Source organism: Chinchilla lanigera, unplaced genomic scaffold (assembly GCF_000276665.1).
Source record: "Chinchilla lanigera isolate Chin_1 unplaced genomic scaffold, ChiLan1.0 scaffold00013, whole genome shotgun sequence".
Lineage (NCBI taxonomy): Eukaryota > Metazoa > Chordata > Mammalia > Rodentia > Chinchillidae > Chinchilla > Chinchilla lanigera.
Window position 1 is genome coordinate 19,040,116 of NW_004955414.1, and position 25,504 is coordinate 19,065,619.

Below are 25,504 nucleotides of genomic sequence, written 5' to 3' on the forward strand. Positions count from 1 at the left end.
AAGTCAGGAATTATGTCTGATTTTCTGTAAGATCTCCAGAAGCTGCCGCCATGCTCTGGTGCTCGGTAAACGTTGTCTGTTAAATGAGTAAGGGGTTTTCATTGTAAAATGGATCACACCCTTCTTGCTTTCTTGAACTGACTGTCACCTTTCCTCAGGTACATGGTTATATGCACAGTTAAGGTCCTGTGTGGCAGTTCAGTGATGCCCTTAGGGCCTTTTCAGGTGCTGTGCTCTGTAGTCCTTTTTTCAGCTTTTCATTGTCCTTTTCTTTTCCCTCCGTGCCAGGCCAGGGCTTGATTATAATCATTCTGCTTGATTCTAAAGCATCTTCCCCCACCTTATTTCCTTCTCTTTATCTGCAGTGAGCTAGAAACAAGATCACCAGGTATGATTTGCTAAGATTATTTGTGACTAATCTCAGATTGAGGGCCTAAAGATCTTTTAGGGAAAAGTGTGGATCCATTGCACATGGGATTTACATCTTAGCTGCTCAGAGGCTTTCTTCCTTCCTTTCTGTTCTTCTTGCCCCCAAAAAGGGCCATACACCTCCTCAGGCGTTGGGCTGAGCAGTTAGCACCTGGGATCCCCTGTATGGAGTAGAAGAGCTAATCCACCATTGATTCTATAGACCATACAGAGTGTGGCCTGGTCTCCAGCTGCAGGCTCCCCCAGCCTCCTTCTGGCAAGACATTTAAACTTTTGCTACAGAAGCTAGCATATCCAATAGGGTGCTGTCTACAAACCTCAAGCCATTTTCTGATAAGGGGCTCTACAGAGAGTGTGCCTTCACCTTCACCTGAGCAAGAAAAGGAATAAGAGCATAGGCTGGCACCAGAACATCTAGGCTCTGCTTGCCCCATTTCCAAAATGATGAAAGAAAAAAGGAAGACTCAGATTAGACCTGTGTTCTGAACCCAGGGCCGCATGTACCCTAGGCGAGTACCCCCCACTGAGCCACATTCCCAGCCCTCCTCTAGCTTTCCATATCATCCCATTATACTTTTTTTTTGTTTTGTTTTGTGTCAGGAATTGAACCCAGGACCTCGCACTTGCCAGGCAAGCACTGTGCCACTGAGCTATATGCTGCTAACATAGCATTTATGTCAAACAGTACTTTCAACATTTGTTTATTGTCTGTCTCCCTTGTCCAATTATGTCAGAGACCATAGCTGGTTTATTTCATGTCCCAAAGATTCATCCTGACACGTATTTGTGGAACTAACCAGCCGCTTCTTGCCCAGCACAGGTGGCCAGGCATATAGCACAGGTGTGATTTAATGTTTAGTAAATGGGTGAGTGAGTGAATTGAAACGCCAAAAGAGAGTAGACGAAATTGGTGGCTCATGCATTTGTTGCTAATTTAGGCGTTTATGTTGCTGTCTCCCCCCAGTCCTGGTCACCCGAGAGGATGATTTCAATAACCGACTAAACAACCGTGCCAGCTTCAAAGGCTGCACAGCCCTGCACTACGCCGTCCTTGCTGATGACTACCGCACTGTCAAGGAGCTGCTTGATGGAGGTGAGAGCTGAGTGGAGGATGGGGCGGGTCAGGCTTGGCAAGGGAGAGAGTACTTGGCGGGCTGTCCAACCTGGAAATGCCAGGCTTCCCAGGCACCCTGTTAGTCTCCCTGAGCTAGACATGCCTTGAGAGTGAGTATACTTCTTGAGACTGACAGTGTGCATGTGAGATTTGCTTTCCACTGGGTGGTGCTTTACAGATGGTGCCTGCAGGTATATGTGATGCTCCTTGCCAGCCAGCTTGTCTACAAAAGCTATAAGGGTTTTCTTGATGGTTGCTCTCCTCCAAAGTGTTCTCTCTTCCTCCCACGATTTCTAGAGCCAGACCAGGGGAGAGTCTCTTCAGATCTCTAATGCAGGTCACAAAGCTGTCTTCCTTAATCCTACCCCAGCCTGTGTCGGTTAGGTCCTTTCATTACTCTTGAGTTGGGACACTCTAGTCTTTCCTGTCATTGCACTCATCACAATTGGAGATTATTTGTATTTGTTCTTATCCCTAACACAAGCCTGAACTCCCTCAAAACCAGAACCATGGCTGACTTAAGTGTCCCTTAATGCTTATACTTAGTAGTAAGTACTCAGTAAATACTTGCTAAATGATGGATACTATCCCTTTTGAGATTGAACCTTTAATTAGAGGGACATTAAATGCCACTCCAGATTCAGGTCCTATCTGAGTCTGGTACAGTTACCTGCCAGATGACCCCACTTTCCTTTCTGCTTTCCCTTATCCCAGCCCAGCCTATGGGAGGGCCAGGAAAGTATCTTGCCAACACGTGTGAGTGAGTATATGGTGCAGACTACCTGTTCACACCTTTCCTGCCTTCCTGCCACTTGAGAGCAGGGACCTATACTAAGGACTGGACCCCAGGGTCCTCCTTGTCAGGCATCATTCTCCTTGGGACCTGAAAGCTAGAAGCATCTGGGCTACTCTGATGATTGCTCTTTTCCTCCCAGCAGAAACCCCTCCAACAGCTGGCTGGCTGGCTGGCTGGCGTTCCCTTGGGTTCTGTCAGAGACTGAGGGATCTTGCTTCTTCCCTAGTCATCCATTCTGTTTTACTTCTGCTCTGACTGGTGCAAGTGTCTCTGTAATGCTGCGGTCGTCTTCTCTGTAACTGCTATCATTTTTTAAAAAACCAGTCTTCACAGAAAGTTCTTTCTGTCCCAAAGCTTTTGTCTGTCAGGCCCAACATCTTCAGATCATCTTCTAGCCCTTTTGATATCCTTGGGGCTAGAGGGACTTCCGGGAACCCCTCTAATGCTGCCACCTCCTTTCGGCCACAGGCACACTGGCTTTAGACCCATGGCTGGCCCATACCCCCCGACTTCATGGGACGTACCCCAAAAGTATCTTGGTCTGGGCATGCAACTGTGAAAGAAAGGACTACCCCTCCCTGTGGTGACAGTGCCTGGGATGACCGATACTTTTAGGGCAGGGACTCGCTGCTCTCAGAAACAAAGGCTTAGAAAATGTCCCCAAGCAGGATGCTTCTTACTCGGTCCTGTGGAAAGCTCTCCAGTGAGATATTTTAGCAAAGAACTGGAGTGGGAACCATGGGGTTTCTCTTTGCCATGCCTTAAAATCAGTCCGTGCCCCCAGCCATTGTCTTGTGGTATATATCCTCACTTCCCCCAGCCCCTAAACAGAGTTCACTTTACAGGGAGCCCCTCCAGCTCACCAGATCGAACACCTTTGAAATGAAGAGAGGAGGGCCTTTCACGAAGCTCACTCCATCCTCACCCCGAGGCCAGGGCTAGCCCTTTGAGCCACTCCAGGGCCATGGTTCTTGCCTGGTGACTTGGAACAGCTGCCCCGAGCCCCCACCTTTCTATTCCTCCCACCTGCCTTTTTAGCCAGCATCCATTTTGCCCCCTGCCCTAGCCTCCCAGCCCCAAGGGTTAAAACCATTAACTCACTTATTTCTCCCTCCCAAACCTGAACAAGTTGCTATCACTCAGGGCCTGAAGGTCTGCAAACTTCTGAGCTCCCTCCCCTCCTTGAACTCTTTTGGTCGCCTGTGTGTATGACTAGCCAACCGAGAGGCAGGATCCTGCTCTCTTGCCCTAGGGGCTGTTGCCACAGTCTTTTGACCTCAGCTGACCTCCAAAAGTTTGTCATCCTGCCCACCAGCTTTCTTAGCCTGCACTTGCCACCAGCTTTGCCGTGGCATCGTGGAGAAAGGTTCTCTTTCTGTATCCAAGGCAAGCCTAGACATAGAGACCAGTCTATGCTTTCTGAGTCCACACAGAACCCTTCTGGAAATGGCTTAGTCCATAAGGACTTAGGTTTCTTGGATCTTAGCAGATTAGAGCTAGAGGAGTTAGCTGCTCTTGTTCTCTGACCTGAAGCCTGCATTTGAGCTGAGAAGCTCAGAGAATAGTTATCAGGCTGATAATGCAGACACCCTCCAGCCCAGTAGGCAGCATCATGGAGAAACAGCAAAGACCCCTCAGGCTTCAGCATCAGGCCAACCTGGATCTGAATTCCAGCCCTACAACCCCCTATTAGCTGGGTTGCCTTGAACATGTTACCTTAACTCTGTACACCTCAGTTTCCTTATATGTAAACTGACACCTATTTCATAGAGACAATGTAAGATTAATAATAACACCCGTAAAACCCCTGGCAGGCACATGGTAGGCTGTAAATCACACCCCTGTTATATAACTCTGCCGTCTCTGAAAGGTGGACCTCAGGGCACCCTGCCATAAGACAGATCAGGCAAACTGCCCCTGACCCTGAGAGACTCTCAGACCATCAGAAGAGAGATGGGGAGAAACAATACATGCTGGTGGAGTAGGTACTCCGGCAGGGAGGTGACAGAGGGGTCTCAGGGGACACAGAGAAGTAATGCTGTCTTCTGCCTGGTGAGCAGGGAGTCAGAATCAGTTATAAAGTTTTCCCGAGGAAGAAGTGCTTAGGTCTTATCAGGAAGGATAATGGGAATTTTCCAGATAGAGTGCTTTGGAAGAGTTTTAAATTAACTGGTGCCGATCTTCTGCCACCCTCCACAGAAAAGCAAGTATATAGGCTAGTGCTTTTTCATCTGTGAGGGTGCTGCATCCACACCTGACTGCTACAAGAGAGGGCAAGAGGGCAGGATGACTAGAAAGAGGAGTAATCTGGAAGGGTGGCTGGAGCCTTCTACCTCAGGTCCTGGGAGCAGACTTATCTCAATATTGCCAGGGCTCTTAAAATGCATCAGCAGCCATCTCCTCTCAGGAATGAGAGCCCACTGGGAGTTCTTTCTTCCTAAAACATCACTAGTCGTGGTCACCTTTTTTGATCAGAGTTCCTTCAGAAAATTGAGCCCTAGTGCTCCAAGGGATCCATTGCACACAAGGAATTAACCTCTCTCCCAGGTATATAAAGTGATACTAAGTATATGTCACTTGGGAGAATCAAGAAAAGCATTGCTCATAATTTTCTAAATGTAGCTCAGCAGAGCCCAGGTTGAGAAAGCTACAAGAAAAGAGCATGAGCTTCGGCATCAGGACCTGAGTACCAGCTCTGCCACTTAGTAGCTGCATGACCCTGGACAAGGGACTGACCACTCTGAGGTTTTTTCTTATCTGGAAATGGGGTAATGCCACCTACCTTTTGAGGTTTTGTAAGAGTTAAGATGTGTACAAGCCAGGTGTGGTGGCACACACCTGTAATCCCAGCACTTGGGAGGCTGAGGCAGGAGGATCGTTGTGAGTTCGAGACCAGCCTGGGCTCCAAAGTGAGCTCACGGCCAGCCTGAACTGCATAGTGAGACCCTGTCTCAAAAAGACCAAAAAAAAGTGAGTTCAAGACCAGCCTGAGCTGCATAGTGAGACCCTATCTCAAAAAGACAAAAAAAAAAAAAAAAAGATGTGTACAGAGTAGCTCTGCTAATAACTTCAAAACACTCAGCACACACTTGTTTTTTTTTTTTTAAATCCTAACCATCCCTTTGAACGCTTTTAGAGTTTCCATGGTCTTCCCCTCACCTGATTTTTTCCCACTGCTGCTCTGATCCCCCCACGACCCCGGAGTGTACTTCCAGGGTTCTCATCTCGGTGTCCCTGTTGTTGTGTCCCGGTGAGACCTCGTTTCTCACGGTGGTAGAATTTTTTCTGCCAGTCAGTCCCCAGCTCTCTACACCCTCCCCTTTGAGGTCTTGCCTCTTCCTGGAGCTCGGACTCCTCCCACTTCCTAGACCAAGGCAAACTGAAGGCCAAGTCTCTGTCTTTTTTGTCTCCTTTTCCTTTGCTCCAGTGCACCACACATCACTTAGAAAATGTCTAGATGTACTGTTAAATCTCCAAAGCCACTGTAGGTCTTCTCTTGGATAATGTGATACCTGTGCTCCCTGGCCCTCCGCCCTTGCTGTCCTCACGTGTCTGGTCTTTTAGCACTGCTCATACAAGACACCTCTCCCTACTCGCTATCCTTCTCCTTCTCATAGTCCAGGGCCACTTCCTTTACACCCCTCAGGCGCCTCTCTCGGAAGCACTCAAGCTCTGTGAAACCTAATACCACGGCCTCGCTCAGCCTTTTTCCTACCTGTTTTCATGGCTCTTCCTTGCCCCCTCCGCAAGGCTCGGCTAGGTTCAGTCACCATCAGCTGAGTCCTTAAATTCCCCACCAGCCCACCTGGGGCAAAGAGCCTTTCCAGTAAACATCCTTCCTTAAACTGCCTGCTGGCTTATTTATCAGCAGCTAAAACTTGGAGTTCCATGTCTTGTTCCACTTCATTGTCTGTCCATCTGTCTATACTGCCAGACGTTGAGCAGTCGGCTCTCATGGCCTCTGGCTATCCTCCTTGAAACTCCATAGTCTGATTCTCACTAGCAGTTCAGAGCCCTGGGCCAAGGACAGGAAATTCTAGCTCTGTCCCCAAGAAATCCTTCTCCTTTGAGCAAATCCTTTCTCCTCTATAAAACTGAGAAGTTAGAGCGGCTGATTCCAAGGACCCTTCCAGCCCAACATCCCCAGACAAAGCTTTCCTTCTCTGTCACACGTTTGCTGAGCATTTCTCCCATCCTATACCCTGCCCTAGGCACCAGGGAAATAAACATGAGCCAGGTGTGGTCTTCGCCTTTAAAAAACTCATAGTATAGTCAGAAAATCAGACATTTAACACAGAATTGCTCTCTAATAGGTTAATAGAATTCTATAGAAGGTGTTGCGGGATCACAAAGAAATGACCTTTCAAATCTCTGGGGAGGGCAGGGACAGCCTGATACTACATAGGTGATGGTATATGCACTGAGTCTTGAAGGACGAGCACAAGTTTTCCTGGTAGATGAGGGAGAAAAACAGAGGAGACCCTGTGTTCAAAGGCAGAATACGTCATGCAGCACAGTGCAGGTGGTTCAGAAGAACTGGGTTTATAGGGTGGATAAAAGGGTCACAAGGCAAGAGAGGAGAGCAGGACTTTTACCCAATGAGAAACCATTACAAGTGAGTGAAGGAATGAAACAGGCTTTATGTTTAATGTGAAGGATGTTTGGAAGTTCTTAGTGTTTTTCAGTAGCTGAATGGACAAATAAGTTGTGAAAAGTTCACACAGAAGAATAATATACAGCAGTGGGAGTGAAAGAACATTTGTTCTATTCAACGCAGCTGATCTCACAGCCATACATTCTGATCACAGGCCTGCCAGAGGAGTACTTAACTGTATGTCTGCATTTTACGTAGTAACGGGAAGAGGGCACAGGGGCTTCTGGGCTTCTGAAATGTTACCTAGTTGTGTGGTGTGTTCACATTGAGCTGTACGCTTAATACTTTGTGTACTTTTCTGTATATATTATACTTCCTATTTTTTCTCCTTCCTCTTTCCCTATTGTTAAGTTTCCATGGTCCAGTGTTGTAAGTATACCCCTTACTTCTCTCTCCCTTCTTTGTACTGTTCTCCCATGTTCCCTCTAGTTAAACCCAGCTTTCTCAGCCATGCGTGGTGGTGCACACCTGTAATCCGAGCTCTCAGGAGGCTAAGGCAGGAGGATCATGGTAAGTTCAAGGCCAGTCTGAGCTACATAGTGAGACCCTGTCTCAAAAAACCAAAACAAACAGCTTTCTCTTTAATTCATGTCTGTATCTGAAGAACTGGATATTGCTGGAGGAAAACCTCATGACTGTGCTAACCAGACTCTTACTTTGCATTTATGACCATAAATCTCTCTCAGCACTGCCAGTCACCCGCCTACACTTCACAAGCAAAATCATTTTCTTATTCTCGACCAAGACAACTCTTTATACCTTCTCTCTGTTTAGATCTCTAACCCTTTCCTTCCCTAAAACAAGATGGCAATCACATACCATATTTGGTGAAGAAAGTAGACTGAAGTCAAAAGGAAACCACCTCATCTTCCCAGCATCACTTCCACTAGCCTACCTGCTCTCTGTATGGCTCCTTCCTTCCTCTGACAGTGAAAGACGTTCTAAGACCAACTCCTTTTTTCTCTCACTTCCTCAAGAACTTCACTTTTCCAGTTATTATCCATCTTTTCCTGCATTCTCTCTTTTCCCCCTCCCTTGTGGCCTGTTCCCATCAGCATAAAAATGTCCCTCAATCTCACTTTTTTTCTTTTGGTTTTTTCAGGCAGGGTCTCACTATATAGTTCAGACTGGCCTTGAACCCAGTATGTGGCCCAGGCTGACCTCAAACTCATGATGATCCGCCTGCCCCAGCCTCCCAAGTGCTGGGATTACAGGTGTGCCTCACTACCTCCACTTCATCCATCTTAAAAAACAAAAGCAAACCAAAAACTTCCCTTGGTCCTGTATCCACCTCCAGCTCTTACCTCATTCCTCTGTATTCCTTAGTGGCTAAAACCCTCAAAGGAATGATTGATAATCACTCCACTTCCTCCTCCAGTTCTTTCCTGATTCTTCATGTCAACATAGCATAAATGATACCATCACCTTCTCAGTGTCAGTGTCATTCTTGAGTTACCTTCTCTTACACTCCCTATTAAGTTCTTCAGTAAGTTCTATGGGTTGTCTATAGTGCACTTTAAATCCACCCTGTTTTTGCCATTTCCATTGTTGTAACTCAAATTCAGGCCACCATTGTCCCGTTGGACTGTCTGTCAATCCATTCTCTAAATGAGTGCCAGAGTGATCTTTCTAAAATATAACTCATGTCATACTCCCTCATAAAGCTTTCCTTTGGCTTGCCATTGAAGCCACAAATGGCATGCAGATTTCTTACCAGTGCCTAGAAGGCCCTGTGTCACCTAGACCTCTGCAACCTCATCTCTGTCTACTACCACCTACTCACTCCCCTCCCTGGGCTTTTGTACCTACCATCCCACAAATTGGAACACTCTTCCCCTTGGGATACCTCATCATTCAGGTCTCAACTCAGATGACCCCTCCTCAGAGTGGTCTTTGTGACAGTCTTAGTAAAAGTAGCTCCCTGCCACATTCTATCATATTAGCCTATTGTACCTTCTCTGTGACACTTACCGTTCTCTGAAATGATCATGTTTGTTTATATCTATCATCTGTCTTTCCTCCACTAGCAAGTGAGGCCTTGTAGTCACAGTGACTTCATCTCTTTATCTTACCACTATATGCACAGCTTCTAGGGAAAAAACACAGCCAGCCTGTGGTGGGTGAGTTTTTTGTTTTGTTTTGTTTTTTTGAGACAGAGTCTCACTCTATAGTCCAGGTTGGTTTTGAACTCGCTATAGCCTAGGCTGGATTTGAACTTGTGGCAGTCCTCCTTCCACAACCTCCTGAGTGTTGGGATTATAGGCATGCACCACCATGCCTGGCCTGGTGGGTGATTAATAAATTGCTATTGACCAACAAGAGAACACTGGGATACTTTTCCAGATGGATAGCAGAGAGTTGGACAAACAGGTCTGAGGCTTAAGAGACAGGGACTTTAATTTGAGCATGAAAATTTGAGCATTGTCAGTCTCTTAGGGACAGCTAAAGCTGAGAGTCTAAGAGTTGTCCATGGAAGGTTGTAAGCTAAAGAGACTCGGAAGCAGAACCTACATTTGAGAAGTGAGCATAAAGAAGAGGAACCACTGGGTGTGGTGGCCCATATTTATAATCCCAGCACTTGGGAGGCTGGAGCAGAAGTCACTTCGAGTTTGAAGCCAGCCTGGGCTACGTAGTGAGTATATAGTGAGTCCCTGTCTCAAAAAACCCAAAAATAAAGAGGAGGAGCCATACAAGAGATTCCAGAAAACAGGAAGTAGTAGTAGAGAGCAGGGGAGAAGTTGCTTTAACACAGTGCTTCTCACACTGTGAAAGACTCGTCTCTTTGGTAGAGCGGGTAGGGGTGGTAGCAGTTGCATGTGTGCTCTGTCATGGACCTATACTTTGTAAAATAAAATAAAAATGAATTACTAGAAAAAGGATATTATTATAGGGCATTTGTCGTTAGATTCCACAGATCTAAAATTACTCTGACAGGTTTCCAGATACTCTCGGTTTCTGTATTTATCTTATCAAGGACTAATGGCAAATTTCACAAACTTGCACTAGTTCACAGATCCCATGTTAAGCATCATTACTCTAAGGATATCCCAGGCAGAGAGGAGACAAATGAGCAGAGTGTAGCCTCTGCCCTGCAGTAGCGTAAAGTGCAGAGGCTCAGCTAGTCCAGGGACACAGAGAGCCATGTTGTATGACAGAGAGGCCAGAGGCTGTCAGCATCAGGAACTGACATCTGACCAAGTTCTGCCACTGTCTTACCCCTTGTAGATCGTAGCCCCTCCGTAGTATCACCTTTTTGTCTATAAAATTAAGAGATCATATAAGACACCTCAATGCCAGGGGTTTCTTCTTTGCGTGTAGGTGCTAAACCTGAAGTGTTTCAGGGAGGACTTGCTCACAGACACAAGATTGCTTCTGGAGAGGGTGAGCGTAGTCTAAAATTACAATATGGTTATGGTTAGTGTCTATATACATAAAAGCCATTAAATTTGTATCCTGTAGTGGGCAAACTTTATGGTGTCTCAGTAAAACTGTTGAAAAGTAAAAAGAAAATCCTCCATTCCTCTCCAAACCAGCAAATACTGGCTTGGATGGGTGACTGGGAGAGGAGGCCGGAAAACCATAAGGGTCTGACAGACCCTGCAGCAGGTGTGGCAGATAAGATGAGCTCCTCTGTTGCATGTGTAACTGTCCTTCTAATGCTTACTATTAGAAAGTTATCTGCAAACTCTCTTCTGCTCTTACTAGTCTTTAAAGTGATTTCCCTGTTGTTATTTTACACACACTTACTGTATTCCCCCGTCCTTGGAAGCTTAAAGTCTGGCTGAATAGAGACTTTAGGCAAATAATGACAAGTTATTAACTAATTTACCTAATAGCATATATACTATTATGGAAGAATAGAGGGTGCTGTGAGAGCACAACTAGGACGTAATAAGGGACTTCTTCCTTGAGCAAATAGCATTTATGTTGAGACCTGAAAGGTCGGTGCCAGCCTGTCATTCAGCTTGTGACAGTTCAGTGTAGGGCGTGACCATCAGTCATCCAGAAGGATGCAGTTGTTGGTCCATTTTGAGGAATGGAGACGTTCTCTGGTATTATAATTACAGTTCATGTGGTAGATCAGTCCTAAAGTGGGCCCTTGGTGACCCTGAGTCCCCACTCTCAGCCCTTTCCCCAATGTAGAGTGAGGAACTTCTGTCCTTGCTCACACCCAGGGAAAGTCATCTCTGTACCCCAGCTCACGTGGACATAGACAAGTCACTGTGTGGTTGAGCTGGAGATGAGAGCCTGGTCACCAGAACCCATACTCTCCAGAGCCACCTGCCATCCAGGCACCCGCATTTCATCAAGGCTTTAATCAGCTCCAAGCAGTCCTCAGATGAGCCTGGTTGGTATCCGGTATGAGCTCATCACCGCCAATGGTGGCAGCTGGAAGCCAAGGCTCCCCTGGGTGAAGAAGAGGTCAGCATCAGCTGGCCAGGTCTGTTCTCTGTGTTCTCCTTCACTTGCCCTGCTCCTGGAAAGTGCAGAGCCGTCTTCCCTTTGCCATCCTGCTCGTGCCCCCTCCAGTACACGTGCTCTTGGGCAGAAGGGACAGGGGAAGCACAGAACTGTGTGCCTTAGGAAAGGGAAATGTCAAACCGAGAGTCAGGGCCTCCAGAATACCAGCAAAGAGCCTCATCCCAAAGTCAAACTGGAATATGGGCCAGAACCAAAATTCTCTTCCCAAAAGGAGTTTGCATCTAGCATTCATGTGCTCTCTTCTGTGTAGAAGCCTGCCAGTGTCCTGGAAGAACACAACAAGGTGTTCTCTGTAGGTCTGGACTGCAGAGTCCCTCCTGAATGGCATTTTGGACAGTAATTCTTTAAATAGCAGAAGAGGGGAGTTTGCCACTTCAACCCTCCGGGGGCCCCCTTTGAAGGAATGGAACCCTGTGTGGTAGGAAATGCTGATGGGGCGGAAGGGAATCTGGCACATCATTGTGGCACTGACTCTACCTTGCCGTGAAACCTTGAGTAAGTCCTTTCCTGTCATTGAGCCTCTGTTAGTTTCCCCATTTGACAAATAAGAGAGACTAGAATCTCAAAACTCCCTTCCATTTTAATGATGTGTGATTCTGAATGAATGCTTGCCTTCTGGTTTATCTAATTACAAATTAAGTATTCATATTTATTTAGCAGCTATTCTTTTTCTGCAGCTGGCTGCCATCATCCCTATTGTAGGTTTCTCTGATGTTTATCAGCCTTGCCAGAACATACAGTTCTGTAGTTATTTGATTATATATCTCTCCTTCACTGAGTGAGTTCATAGGTTAGGTATAGATCTGCAGTGCCTGTGTTCCCAGCAACTTACACTGTCCCGAGCATATGACAAATGCTTAGTAAATATTTACTGAATAATTTAATTTATAAACGGGCACTAGGCATTATAGAGAATAAAAAAGAGAAAAAAAAAGATACAGTCCCTCCCTTTAGACTATACCCTGTTGGGTGGTAGTTTGGTAAAAATGCCTATACACAAAGCACCCTGAAACCAGTACAGGATAGTAGATAACAGGACAATTAAGCGTAAATAAGGGTTAGGATCAATGGCGAGTGTAATGGCAAGAAGGAAGGCTGAAACCGCTGTTGGCCTTGTAGAATATTTCACAGAACAGGCTGAGACTGCAGTCAGACCAGAAGAATTGGTAGAGTTCAAACAGGCAGAAGAAAAGCCTGAAGCTTTTCCGAGAGGAGGCAACAGAAGTGAACCTTGCACTTGCTTGTTTGATCTTTGAAGGAAACTGGCCACCTGCTAGAATATGGGATGAGGCCTGGTGCCGAGGGCTTTGGGGATGAGACAGAGGACCCAATTTTGTTGTCAGTGAAGAGTTCCTGAAGTGATTATTTGTGGGGTTCTTTGTTTGTTTTGTAACCATGGTGATTTTAACTATAAAAACGCATACAAGATAAAAATTACAAGCAGTGCCAGAGAATAGACAGAAAGGAAGTATTCTTTCCACACCCTGGTCCTCCTCCTCAGAGGCAGCCACCTTAACTTTTTTTTGTATGTATCCTCCCTATTCCTGCTATAACAGGTCATCATTAGTGGCTTAAAATAGCACAAATTTATTATTGTACAATTTTGGAAACAAGTCTGAATTTAACACCAGGTTAAATTCGAGGTGTCAACAGAACTGCTTTCATTCTGGAGACTCTGGGAGGGAATCTGTTTTCTCACCTGTCCAGCTTCTAGAGGCTGCTTCACGTCTTGTAGCCCCGTCCACCTTCAGAGCCAGCAGTGGCCAGTCCAGTCTTTCTCACATTCCTGCGCTCTGACCCTGATGCCTCCTCCTTCCCTGGTCACGTGTAAGGACTCTTGTGGCTCCGTTGATCCCAGCTGGATAACCCAGGGTACTCGGCCTGTTTCAGTCAGCTGACTAGCAATTTTAATTCTTTCTTCAGCCTGGATTCACCTTCACAGGTTCCAGGAAGTAGAACAGAAATATCTTTGGAGCCATATTTTGCCTGTCACCCTCTCAGAAATATTTTGTATATGCTTTATTTTTATTCCTGTTTTCAATAGCTACTATTTGCACATAGCACAAAGTTCAGAAGTTTTCAGTGAAGTCTTTCCTTCCAACTCCAAAGTACTGCCCAGTTTTTTCCCCTTGCATCTAGCAGTCTGTTGGGGAAACACATATACTTTTTAATTAAAATTTTTATTTTTCTCAGTACATGTTTGCAGTATGTGATGATTACGTTTGTCATGGGGAGTTGGGTACATGTACATAACTGATTCTTTGTGCGTCCCCTTCCCCTCCCCCATTTCTTGATCCCCTTCAGGGAGACGCTTTTAAGACCAAGCAGATATCCTGATCGTTAAAATGTCCTCCCAAACCTGGCGTCCACTGATGTTCTTGCCTGCACCAGCCTTCTTATGGTGGTTGCACAACAGGTGTTTTCTAACTAGCACTCCCTCCAGGAATGCCAGCACCTGGCATTCCGTATAAGCAAGAGCCCCTTCTCCCCAATTTATCTATTTATTGTCAGATTATTCTCATGGATACTTATTGTTTTAAGGCTGTATTATTCATTACTGTCCTTAGGTGTGCTGGCACTAAAAATTGTCTCCCCCTTGGCCAGGGTGGCATACCCCTGTCAATATTTTTCCTTTTCCTTTCCTTTTTCTTCTCCCTCTTTCTTTCCTCCCTCCTCTTCTACATTCTCTTTCTCCTCCTTTCTTCTCCCTCCACCCCCTTCCTTCTTCAGTATTCTCTCATTTTTTGGCCTAATAAAATGATTCAGACTCATCTTGTTTCAGCCCCAGAATCATGAGAGCCCTAGGATTTTTTCTAGGATTTTTTCCAGCGGGCAGTTGTATTAGAGACCAAATTCTGAGCATGAACTGTGCTTATAGCTTCTTCTGTTGACAGAAGCAAGACATATTTCTAGATACATAAACATCAATCAAAATATACACACACATATACACACATACATCTGTGAATTTCAGTGCATATTTGAGAATCCCAAGAACACCAGTACCTTCCATTCCACTCAGTCCCTTCACACATATTTCCTCTTTGTGTGTCCCTTCTTCCACCTTGAGAATGTGGCTGCAAACAGTCTTGATGCATTTGTTCATGTACTCAGCTCTGTAATACATCCAAAAAAGCTCCAGAGCTGTTTACCCACACTAAGGTAGAAAACAAAACTACTAAAGAGTTCAAGTGAAGATTTATTTGCAGTTCTCATCACTGCTCCGCTGAAGGCTGAGCACGGGCAGTCGCATATGAGGTCCCTAAGTTATTTGGGCTCCTTCCCCAGCCCCATGATTCAATGTGTTTTATTCATTTGAAGTACAGCTGGGTTAATTTTTCAGTTTGCTTTCAGTTTTAGGGTTCTTTCCTCCCTTACCTGTCCTTATTAATTACTTTTGTTGTTTAAATATGTAGAACATTAACTTCTTTCTAAAAGTCCAAATTAAGCCAAATGTGGTGGTACACACCCGTGATACCAGCCCTTAAGAGGCTGAGGCAGGAAGATCACTGTGAGTTCAAGGCCAGACTGAAATACATAGCAAGACCCTGTCTCAAAACAACAGCAACAAAAAAACTGTTAAAAAAAATTTTTTTAAGTCAAAATTATACCAATAGGTATCCTTCCCTCCTGTTTCTTCTTTAGCCTTTTTCTGCCTCACCTATGTTGGCTTTAACCCTTTCTTACTAACCACTTTCGTTGTTTTCTGGCTTATTCTTCCTGTTTTTCTTCATGTAAAATAATATTCATATGTTTCCTTATTTCACCTCTCTTTACCTGCTCTTTTGTAGTTTGTCTTTTCTGTCTTAACAATATTTTCTGGAATTCTCATCATTTCACAGGAGATCTTCCTTTTTTTTTTTTTAATAGCTGCAGAGTGCTCCACTCCTGGCCTATGTTGGGGACACTGAAGTTTTCAGTATTATGCAATTATAATACTACAGTGAATAACTTCTTTGCATGGTTTATCTGTCTTTTGTTTGCTTGCGCTGTTTTTGTTTTGTTGTTTCGGGAATCAAACCCGGGGTGCTCTACCACTGAGCTACATCACCAGCTCTATTCTATTTTGGGACAGGGTCTCACTAAGTTGCCCAGGTGGGACTTGAACTTGCAATCCTCCTGCATCACCTCCCTAACTGCTGGGATTACAGGTATGCACTTACATGCCTGCTTTGAATTCTGATGTTATTAGAGGTATTTTATAGTCAAATCCTCAACATGGTATTGGTGGGCGTCTGTCCTTTGGCTACATATTGCAGGTTTCTCCTTTGTAGAAGTTGTACCATTTTACATTCCCATTAGCACTGTGTGAAAGTGCCTGTTTCCTTAGCCTTTCCAATAGTGTATTGTCAAGCTTTGGGATTTTTGCCAATCTGATAGATGAGAAATAGTGCCTCATTTGTCTTTTAGTTTGATTCTCTTATTACAAGTTGAACATCATATATTTAAGAGTCATTTTATATCTCATTTTGTGAATTGTCTATTCATGTCTTGCCCACTTTTCCGTGGGCCTTTTGGTCTTTTCTCTTGATTTTTAAAAGTTCTAGGTGTGTTAAGGATATTTGTCCTTGATCTGTGATATCATTGCAAATATTTTCTCCTACTTGGGGTTGATATGGTTTAACTACTTCCCATATAATTCTCATATACAGCCAGGATTGATAACCACTGTGTTAGTTTCAACTATGCATATTGAAACTGTTTTTAAAGAATGCATAAAGAGAAACAGGAGAAGGACTGAGGATAAGGGATAAAGGATTCAACCTTGCTTGACACTGTAACTGGAACAAAAGAATGAACAGGAAATGCAAAGGAGACAAAGTCATGGATACCGTGCATCATGGAAATTCAGATAGAAAGGTGTCAGAAGGAGGCAGGATTGGTCACTGGACTTGATGCTGTACCCTTGGAGAATGGAAGTAGAGGTTGCTCAATGTGGTACTGAGGCCCATAGCCCTGCTCCCCAGCAAGACTTGGTCCACACCCTTGCAGCCTGAGAGACGACAGTCCTGATCTCTGCAGTGATTTTGTGCAACAGCTTTGCTGGTGACTGTAGGAGGCCTCTCCTGACAGACAGAAATGGAAAAACACCCAACTTGTGTCATAACTGGGGCACCATTATTCATTCAACATATTAAACTCCGAATGAGTGTTGTAGGCACAAAGTAGCACAATGAAGACTGCTTTTCTTTGGGCCTGTCTCTCACCACTTTCTAAAAACCTAGAGGTTTCCTTTACCCAAATCCATCCATCCGATTTATCTTGTAGTCTCAACTCTGGGACAATCTTGACAATGTCCTTAGAATTAATTAGGAAAAAGCATTCTTGAGAAAAAAATGGAACCACTAGTACCAACAAGGAACTCTGGGTCAAAATGATCTTCTTGGGGTTTGTGCTGTGACCCCTGTCCTCTCCTTGCTGCTCCCCTCCCCACCACCTTCCTGCTTTTATTTTTGGTGATGCTTGCTTGGTGACTGTGACTGTGACTGGTTTGTTGGGGATAAAGGAAGAAACAAACTGGAAGAGTCATTGCAGCAGCAGCTCCTATCTTTATAAAAGGCTACAGTTTTATGAAGGGGATGAATAATCCTTTCAGCCTTGATGGAAGGCTGAGAGCAGACATCGTGGTTCCTGGGCCCAGAAGCATAGCCTGTAACACTGAATGTCATTAAAGATATCCCTCCATGTTCCTGATTTTCTCCATGTGGAAAATGCAGTTAGCAAAAGTGTCCCACTGGGTTATTTCTGCACATGTTCTCAAACCCAGCTAGAAACAAGACCTTCCTGGCTTACTGAAGTTCAATATGGAAATCTGTATGTTTGAATATACTTTGTTCTAGCGAGCCTGGCTCAGCCAGTGCTATAATGTGCTGATCCTTCTCCAAGCAGGCTGGACTCGGGCTGGGGATATAGCTCAGTGGCACAAGTGCCTGCCTGGCAAGCACAAAGTCCTGAGTTCAATTCCCGGTACCAAAAAAAAAAAAAACTGAAGGCTGGACTACACCTTGGGAACACACATGTGAGTGGGAATATAAGCCACCTTTTCATAACTCCTCTGCTGTGGCTTAGGCTGGGCTTGGTCAGTGACTTAAACATCTGGTCAGCTAGCTTAGCCCTTTGGGGTGGTTGGCGTGCTATAGACAACCCATCAAGATTGATTGGCCTCATAACTGAATTAGCCAGATGTGTAGGCATTGTGTGCCCTTTCCTCAGCCTCCCTTCAATGTTGTTAGATAGAAGCAGACATGCGATTAGCACATTTGAAGATAGGGTGTTTTTGTGCATGAACAAAAGCCGCTGCCCTCTGCAGAGACTGTGGCTGTGCCTCAGATGTCAGCAGTATAATTATGACTGCTAAATTCAACCCAGACCCCAGGCTTGGCTGCCTTGGTCTCAGCTGTCATTTGGGGGAGGGGGAGGGGAAATCACAGAAGCCCAGGGACCTAGGCTTTTATAGTCCACTTTGAACCCTGCCTTATCCAGAGCCCCCCTCCCCCCCGCCATTGATGATTGCTTCCAGCTGCTTTCAGGGAGCATGCTGCCACCTTTGGGAGTAGTCTCTCCTTACTGAAGGGAGGAGGAAGGGCATTGGTCTCCCCTAAGTCCACAACTTCCAGGAAACTTGCCCAAAGTAAAAATTAGCTGCGGCTCCTCGCTCTCAGCGCTTGTGTCACATGCTGTTCAGAGCGGTATTCTCATCTGGAAAACCGTCATGCTGAGTTTGCACTAACCAGAAACTTTGGCAGGAGATTTTGCTTTTGCCCTTTTCCTTGCCTGACTCTGTATATGAAGTATGTTTGGCCATTCATTCCTAAGGCTTTTGTACCATCTCTTTCCTGACCACACTGGCCTGCATATTTTCCTTAAAACAAACTAGGCATGTTCATGTCTCCAGTAGCTCTGCTGCTATTTAATGTTCTGTAAATATCCCATACTCAGTGTGTCCAAATCCCCGCCACACTTGCTTCTGTATTCACTATTTGGTGAATGGCATCGTCATCATCTGCCAGTCTCAAATAAGGAGATATAGTAAGGAAGTCTGAAGACTTCTCCCTCACTTTGCACCAAGCCCTATCTGAGAACTTCCTCTCAATTTCATCCTCTCCTTTGTCCCACCATCCTACTTCACCTAGACTACTATCCATTTTTCTTCTTGATCTCCCCACCTCCCAGACACACATGAAACCAGCCTCAACCCTGTAAAGCTCTGTCACTCCGCTATAGCAATTCCCAGTACCTAAGGTAATCTCAGACTTCTAAGTCAGCGTGTAATCACTGCATGGTCCACAATGAATCTTCTGCCACCCAGTATCCAAGACAGGAGGGGGAGAGATAATGGTTTACTTCAGAATTGGGGTCAGAGCCTGGCAGACCCATAAGAGAATGCCTGCAGCCAGGTGGGCCTGAGAAACGAACTGTGGGCCATGGGCCTATCACCTGCTTCTAGCAGTCTTTCTTGCCACCCAACCGGTCCTCATTCACTTTTTCTCTGCCAGAATCCCTTTCCCTGTGTTACCTGTTGAACTCGTGCTTAACTTTCAAGAGCCAGCTTCTTTATATGTCTTCTGTGTAAGTTTCCCTGGTTTGCCCACATGAAAGGAATCACTTCGTAAAGATGTGTAAGCTTTAAAGCTTTTAAGGATTCTGATCAGAGCTTTAAAAGCACCTCTACTGTGTCTCTTCCTTTTATACCCCCTTCCCCCTGCTCCACTGACTCTGCTGCCTGGCAAGGTCTCTTACCTAGGAAGGCCACCCAGTCTCTCTTCTGCCTGCTCCCTGCTCAGCGCCTCATCCCTGCTTACATCCATAGGTGACACTATAGAAAGAAATGCTTAGTAATAGTGATTATAGAAAAACAAAGTATCTATCTGTCTTTTGTTGCAGTCTCACTGTGTACTAAGCTCTGGACTAAGGCTTTTATCTCTTTTTAATACTCAACTCTGCAAGGTAGGTTATTGTATATATTTTACATATATGTAAACAAGGGCACCAGACTGTTAAGTAACTTGCATGAGATGGCAGAACCATTGTGTTATATTTCTGAACAGAATTCAAGTCTGTATCCCAGAAGCCTCTGCAGAATCTGACATAAAGTAGGTGCTCTGGAATGTTGATTGATTGGTTGGCTCAATCAATCACTGAGACATGAACATGCCTTGGGTGGTTGGTTGGTTGGTTGGTTGGTTAGTTAGTTGCTTGGTTGATTGGTTGAGTGAATGAATGAATGAATGAATGAATGAATGAAGTGAGTGAGTGAGTGAGTGAGTGAGTGAGTGAGTGAATCAGTGTTCTTCCCATTGAACTTGCCTTCAGGCTTAAGAGGGCCTGGCTGAGCATCCGTGGCGTATGCCAAGAAGTATAGATTTTGTCTCATCTCCTAATGCCCAGCTGTACACAGACATGTTCCCTCCCACTCAGTAACAAACTGCCTGGAACTCTTTCCTGGCTCATATTTACAAGAGAATGTGATAAATTCCGTATTGATCCCTTCTGTTCCACTGTAAATTTTGCAAAAGATGATTAAATAGAGCAATAGAGTCTGCAGGCATTGTGGCTCAATATGTTGTGGACTGGTGTATCGACCTCCTCCATCCAAAGGCAGCCAGCGCCTATCCCTGCTGCCCCAGACCAGTAATTAAAATCCTGTGAGACTGGGATTTAAAATCCAATCATATCCCTGAATCAAGCCTTCTAGCCTCCCCATGTGACGAGTGCAATAAGGTAACGGCAGGAGCATGTTTATGTCCGCACTGAAGCAGTCCCCATAGGGTGGGTAAGAAATGGAGAGTTGGGTAGCCCTGCCGGCTAAATCACTTCACCCTGACACCACAGCCACTTGTAAGACAGTCTGTAGGTACATAAACAAGTCCCAGCCAAAGACCAACACTCAGGCTCCAAGAGCAAAGTATCATGCACAAAAATTCACAGAATTTGGTTTCATTGTGCACTTCTCTTCCTACAGCTAATGTAGGTGGTTTAAGCAAGTTATTTGGCCCTACTTGAGCTACTTTTGGTCTTTAGTAGTCAAATATATGTTTGAATATACACAGGAACTTTTTGTTTTAATCAGAACTGAAGCCAGCCTTCCTTATACAGAGGCACGTGATACTATTACAATAACTGTGTCCATCTCCCTGAGCAGGGTCAGGAGGGAGCTCCCTAGGAGCAGAAAGTGTCTTCTTACTCACCTCTAGCATCTAACATGGTGCCAAACACGTAGACGTGTCTTTGAGCCAGGTACGGTGACACACACCTGTAATCCCAGCACTCAGGAGGCCAAGGCAGAAGGATTGCAAGTTCAAGGCCAGCCTGGATACAGAGAGCCCCTGAATGTAGTAAATGTACTTAAGTGAGCACCTGTTTGGTGCTTGAACACTTCTGACTGTGGGGGACTCAGTTGTTCCTGAGGATGCCTATATTCTGTCTTCGGATTCTGAAGCTTAGGCAGCCACAGTCTGCTGCCAGGAGTCATATTATTAACTTGGGTTCATATAGAATGAATCTAGTCACAGTTCTACATGATGGCTTTTAGAGTGTGAAAGTGGCAAACATGTTCTCCCAGACTATTTTTTCTGTAGCTTAAACCACCAGTTCCTTAAGCCTTTTTTCTCACATGGTTTCTGAACCCTTTGTTATCTCAATTACGTTTCCCAGAACAATCTCCATTTTCTCTCTTCCAAAACCCATGACTTCCCATTTATGTCCACTAATTTTTATCATTAGTTTTAGATCTTAGTATCATTCTTCCATCAGGTGTGTTTGGTGCCCTTTCTACCCTAATTACATCTGAATCTGCAGATTTGATGAATAGCATCTCTGGGACATCTACCTCAGCAATAAACATGCTGAACAGCAACAAGCCTATTTGCTGCTGCTGGAAGCTTCCTTCCAGGTCACCTGTGGTCCATCAGTGGCCCCACTACCCTTGAGTCTGGTTAGTCCGTCTATGACAGGCGTTCTTATACTGCTGGCATCCAGCCCACATTTCTTCATTTTGGCCACAGAGTTGTCCTTAGACATCCCATTAAATCTCTGATGAAGTCTACCTTTCCCCTAACCAAACAGGTCATCATGATAAAGAAGAGAGGTTAGTCTGCCATGGTTTCCATGGACCATCCTGATGCCTAGTGATCACCACCCTAGTTCCCTTTCTAGGCCCTCACAAAGCATCTGTTAGTAATATGTATGATTCTGCAGAGAAGACAGTCTGTGTGAAAAGTTTGTGATCACATGAGTGCTCCAGTGCTCAAAGGAAGAAGTGACCCATAAGCTAGAATGGTCTGGAAAGGCTTCAGGCCAGGAGAAATGAGTCTGGCCTTGCAGAATTAGGGTCTGAATGGTGGGCCAAGAGAACAGCAGCAGCTCAGTGTAGTCCAGTATTTTCTGTCATTGCTGGAGACGGAGGGGAGCCTGAGATGGTGCAGGCAGGTGGAAAGAGCCCAGACTAAAACGCCTGAGGTCCTACTTTTAGTCTCTGTGCGCTTGGTCCAAACTCCTCTTTTCCAGGCTACTCTACTTCTCCTGTTTTGTTTTGTCTTGTTTTGTTTGTGCTTGGTGTGCATCTTCTGCTCTTCATAGGTGACCTGGAAGGAAGTTTCCAGTGTTTTCTGTCTCCCTAGTGACACAATGTGTAGCTTCCTTATATCAGGAAAAGGGAGGTCATCGTGCCCATTTCCTCCCCCGCTGATACCACAATCCACAGTATTGTCACGGTTTCTATCCTGTCTGTCTTCAACCAGTCTGGCACCACTGTTTCCGTTGTGTGCCACACCCCGGGGGTTTTAATGGAATGGCGGGGTGCACCTGTGAGGCAGTAGCTCTCTTTTCCTGAACGTTAGACACCTGCCTCCCAAAAGGAGTCTCACCTGAACATGTCCATCAGGAGTTAGGCTTGTGGATGACCTTCTGGGAGGTGAGTTAATGTGGGTCACCAGTCGAGGAACCCTGAACAGGAGGGAAGAGGCCCTGATTGGTGCCCTTTCTGGAAAGCTTATCTGTCTTCAGTCTACCTCAAGAGCCACCTCCTAGCTTGGCTGTGGAGCGTCTGAGGACATTGGAAGGGAGAGGGGAAATGATTTTTCTCTCTTTCTCAGGCATCAGACATTTAATATCTCTTTGTAGTGTAAAAGCAGACCTCGCTTCTTTCACTCACACACACACACACACACACACACACACACACACGAGCGCGCACAAACTTTTATCATGTAAAATTGCAAACATATACAAAAGAGAGAATAGTGTAATAAATCCCTGCTTTAAATCCCAGCTTTACTGTTTATCTGCTATATGACCGTAGGCAAATTCTTTCAGCTCTCCGAGTCTCTGTTTGCTGAGTCTTTGACTGATGAATAATTCCGACACAAGGCCTTAAACCCAGCAAATGTTACCCTGTCTCCTTTCCCCTTACTCCTCTGCCAGGCAAGCTAAGACATCTATAAAATGGAAAACATAATACCTCTTTTGCTTTTTCCACAAAATTGTTAAGAATTAATTATAAATCCATAAATATAGTTATCAGAGGATATGGCATGTAGTAAGTGTGCAGTACAGTAGTCCTGATTCTGGGGAGGCGTATCTGCATGTGCACGTGTTGAGCAGTGTTCAGTGGTGTGTATGGAGAGGCTTGGGATAAGAGAGAAGCCCGGGGGTCTGTTCCCACTTCTCTGTGCTTCCTTTGATGCTTTGAATGAGTCGTCTTCTCTCACGGTTAGCCCCTGGGAAAGCACAAGAGTCCGTCAGTCTCTGACCTGAGGAGCTACACAGACTAGCTCTGAAGACCAGCCAAGACATGTGAGGCCAGAACCAAGACCACAGCCAGGAAAGGAAGTGAGAAGGAAGGACACAAGGAACCCGGAAGGGAGAGCATGGTCACTGGGTCTTGAAGAATGACTGGGACCAAGGCAATTAGGGAGATAGGGCCCAAGGCTGAGGCCTAAGGAGTGACCCGGATGACAGAGTGAGGATGAGTGTGGAGATAAAGGTGTACAGCTTCTCTGATGTGGCCATCTTCTCATGAATGCTTCCTTGGTGAGGAGCTCACTACCAAAAAGAATAGATCCATGTACAGTAACAGTTCTGGTTGATTCGGGTGGGAAAGAGTTCTCCACAGAGAGAAAACAGACTGCCAAAATACTGAAAATCAAAATGGAGGTAGTAAAGGAGCTAGGAATAAAAGTGAAAAGGAAAAGTGAATGTGAAAGCTTTTATGGAGAACATTATATACCTGTACAGTATCTTTTTTTCAATCATTTTCAAACTTCAGCTTAGTCTCCACAAGACCTCTAGAGGTAAACAAAACAATCATAACCACCAGAAAAGTGAAGCAGGGTCACATGGCCAATGGGCAGGGTCCCTCACCGCATGAGGTCCCCAGCTGCATGCTCTCTTATAGGGAAACAGCGAGTAACAGAAGCTTTGAAGGTGGTAGAAGGGCAGTGTGGCGTACAGAATGGGGGGAGAGCATGTCAGTGTTAGTGATGATAATGGCCTGACACATTTGTATAGCACATATTCTGTTGTTTCTTAAGCACTCTTATACATATTTTCTTCTTTGACATTCACAGAGATAAGCAAGGATTAGGACAGGGTATTATCAAGAGTGGATGGAGAGAATGACAAGCCTCTTCCCACCCCATCTAGCTTTTCCTACCAGCATAGAAGATCTGAACCCCACCTCCACCCCAATTTCAGCACCTTCTCCAGAAAGAACATGTGAGCCTGTCTCTCCACTCCCTATTTCCCTACTTTCCACCTACAGAGCATAGGGGGAGTTGGGCCTGACCTAACCTGTTCTCCACCCAGCAGAGGCATCTGGGACCAGCAGAGACACTAGCAGCTTAAATTGAAAGGTGGGAAAGAGTAAAAGAGAGAGACAGAGACAGACTAGGGGCTGTGGCCTCTAGCAACAAGGGATGTGGTCATACACTTGCTCTTAGAGTCACCCTTCTGGAAGCTGGGCGTGGTGGCGCACACCTGTAATCCCAGCACTCGGGAGGCTGAGGCAGGAGAGTCGTTGCGAGTTCGAGACCAGCCTGGGCTACAAAGTGAGCTCAAGGCTGGCCGGAACTGCACAGCGAGACCCTGTCTCAAAAAGACCAAAAAAAAAAAAAAAAAAAAAAAAAATTACTCTTCTGGGACAATACAAATAACCATGTTCTTTGTAGCCTAAGAAGATAGCACCTGAAGAGAATACAGTACAGTTTATTTGTCTGACAGCTATTATTGAGTGCCTGTGCTGGACCTTGTGCTGGATAGCAAGGAGGTGACAGTGTAGCAGGCATTGTTTCTGACTCCTAAGAGCGCTCAGTCTTGGATGGGACAGACTTTAATGCACAGAGATCCCTGCAGTAAGATGGAAACAGAAGGGCCCACGGGAGCACAAAGGTAGTATCCCACCTGGGTTGGGAGGGCAACAAGGAATGCCTTCTAGAAGAAAAGCCCAACAGTCTTAGGAGATGAACGAGTATTTGTAAGAAGACCAAAGTGGAAGTGGAGTTGGCTAAGAGAGGTTGGGACTCATATATGAAGGGTATGTGACTCATACAAGATATGTTCCTTAAATTGAGAAACCCCTTGGAAGGCCTTGAGCTTTGGATGGGTGCTAGAGACATTTGAGAAGCCAGGGTGACCGCCTGTTTCAGATGCATTAGATGCATGTGTCTTCTTAGAGCTCACCACGAACATCTTGCTCCCCTTGGAGCATCTGTGGTTGTGTCAAATCAGAGGCAGGCACTGTACTGGAAGAGCGGTGAGCTCTCAGAGCACCAAAGAGCCAGGTCTTCTCTCTCAACACAAATTCCACTCTCTCAGCCTACCCTGGCAGTGAGAGCCCAGCAGCCACAGTGGCCCCATGACCAGCACCACCCCCGCCCTACTTTCCTGGTCCAGCCCCTATTGACAGATCCCCCAGAATCTGAAGGAATTCAAGACAAATGGTTAAGAGGATAGAGTTAATAAAATTTGAAAAATTGAGGCCTGTCACTCCACTAAACTTTTTTCAATACCACTGACAGAAACATATTTCCCC

General features: G+C 45.4%; 1 protein-coding gene across 2 annotated transcripts in view; it reads left to right on the forward strand.

Moving 5' to 3' along the window:
- The window catches only part of Clpb (ClpB homolog, mitochondrial AAA ATPase chaperonin), a 138,098-nt gene that overhangs the window by 71,972 nt on the left and 40,622 nt on the right, over positions 1-25,504 (forward strand). For both annotated transcript variants that reach the window (XM_005379988.2, XM_005379989.2), the window contains one exon: positions 1,394-1,522. In XM_005379988.2, coding sequence (XP_005380045.1) covers positions 1,394-1,522 — 129 coding nt within the window. The remainder of the gene's footprint in view (positions 1-1,393; positions 1,523-25,504) is intronic.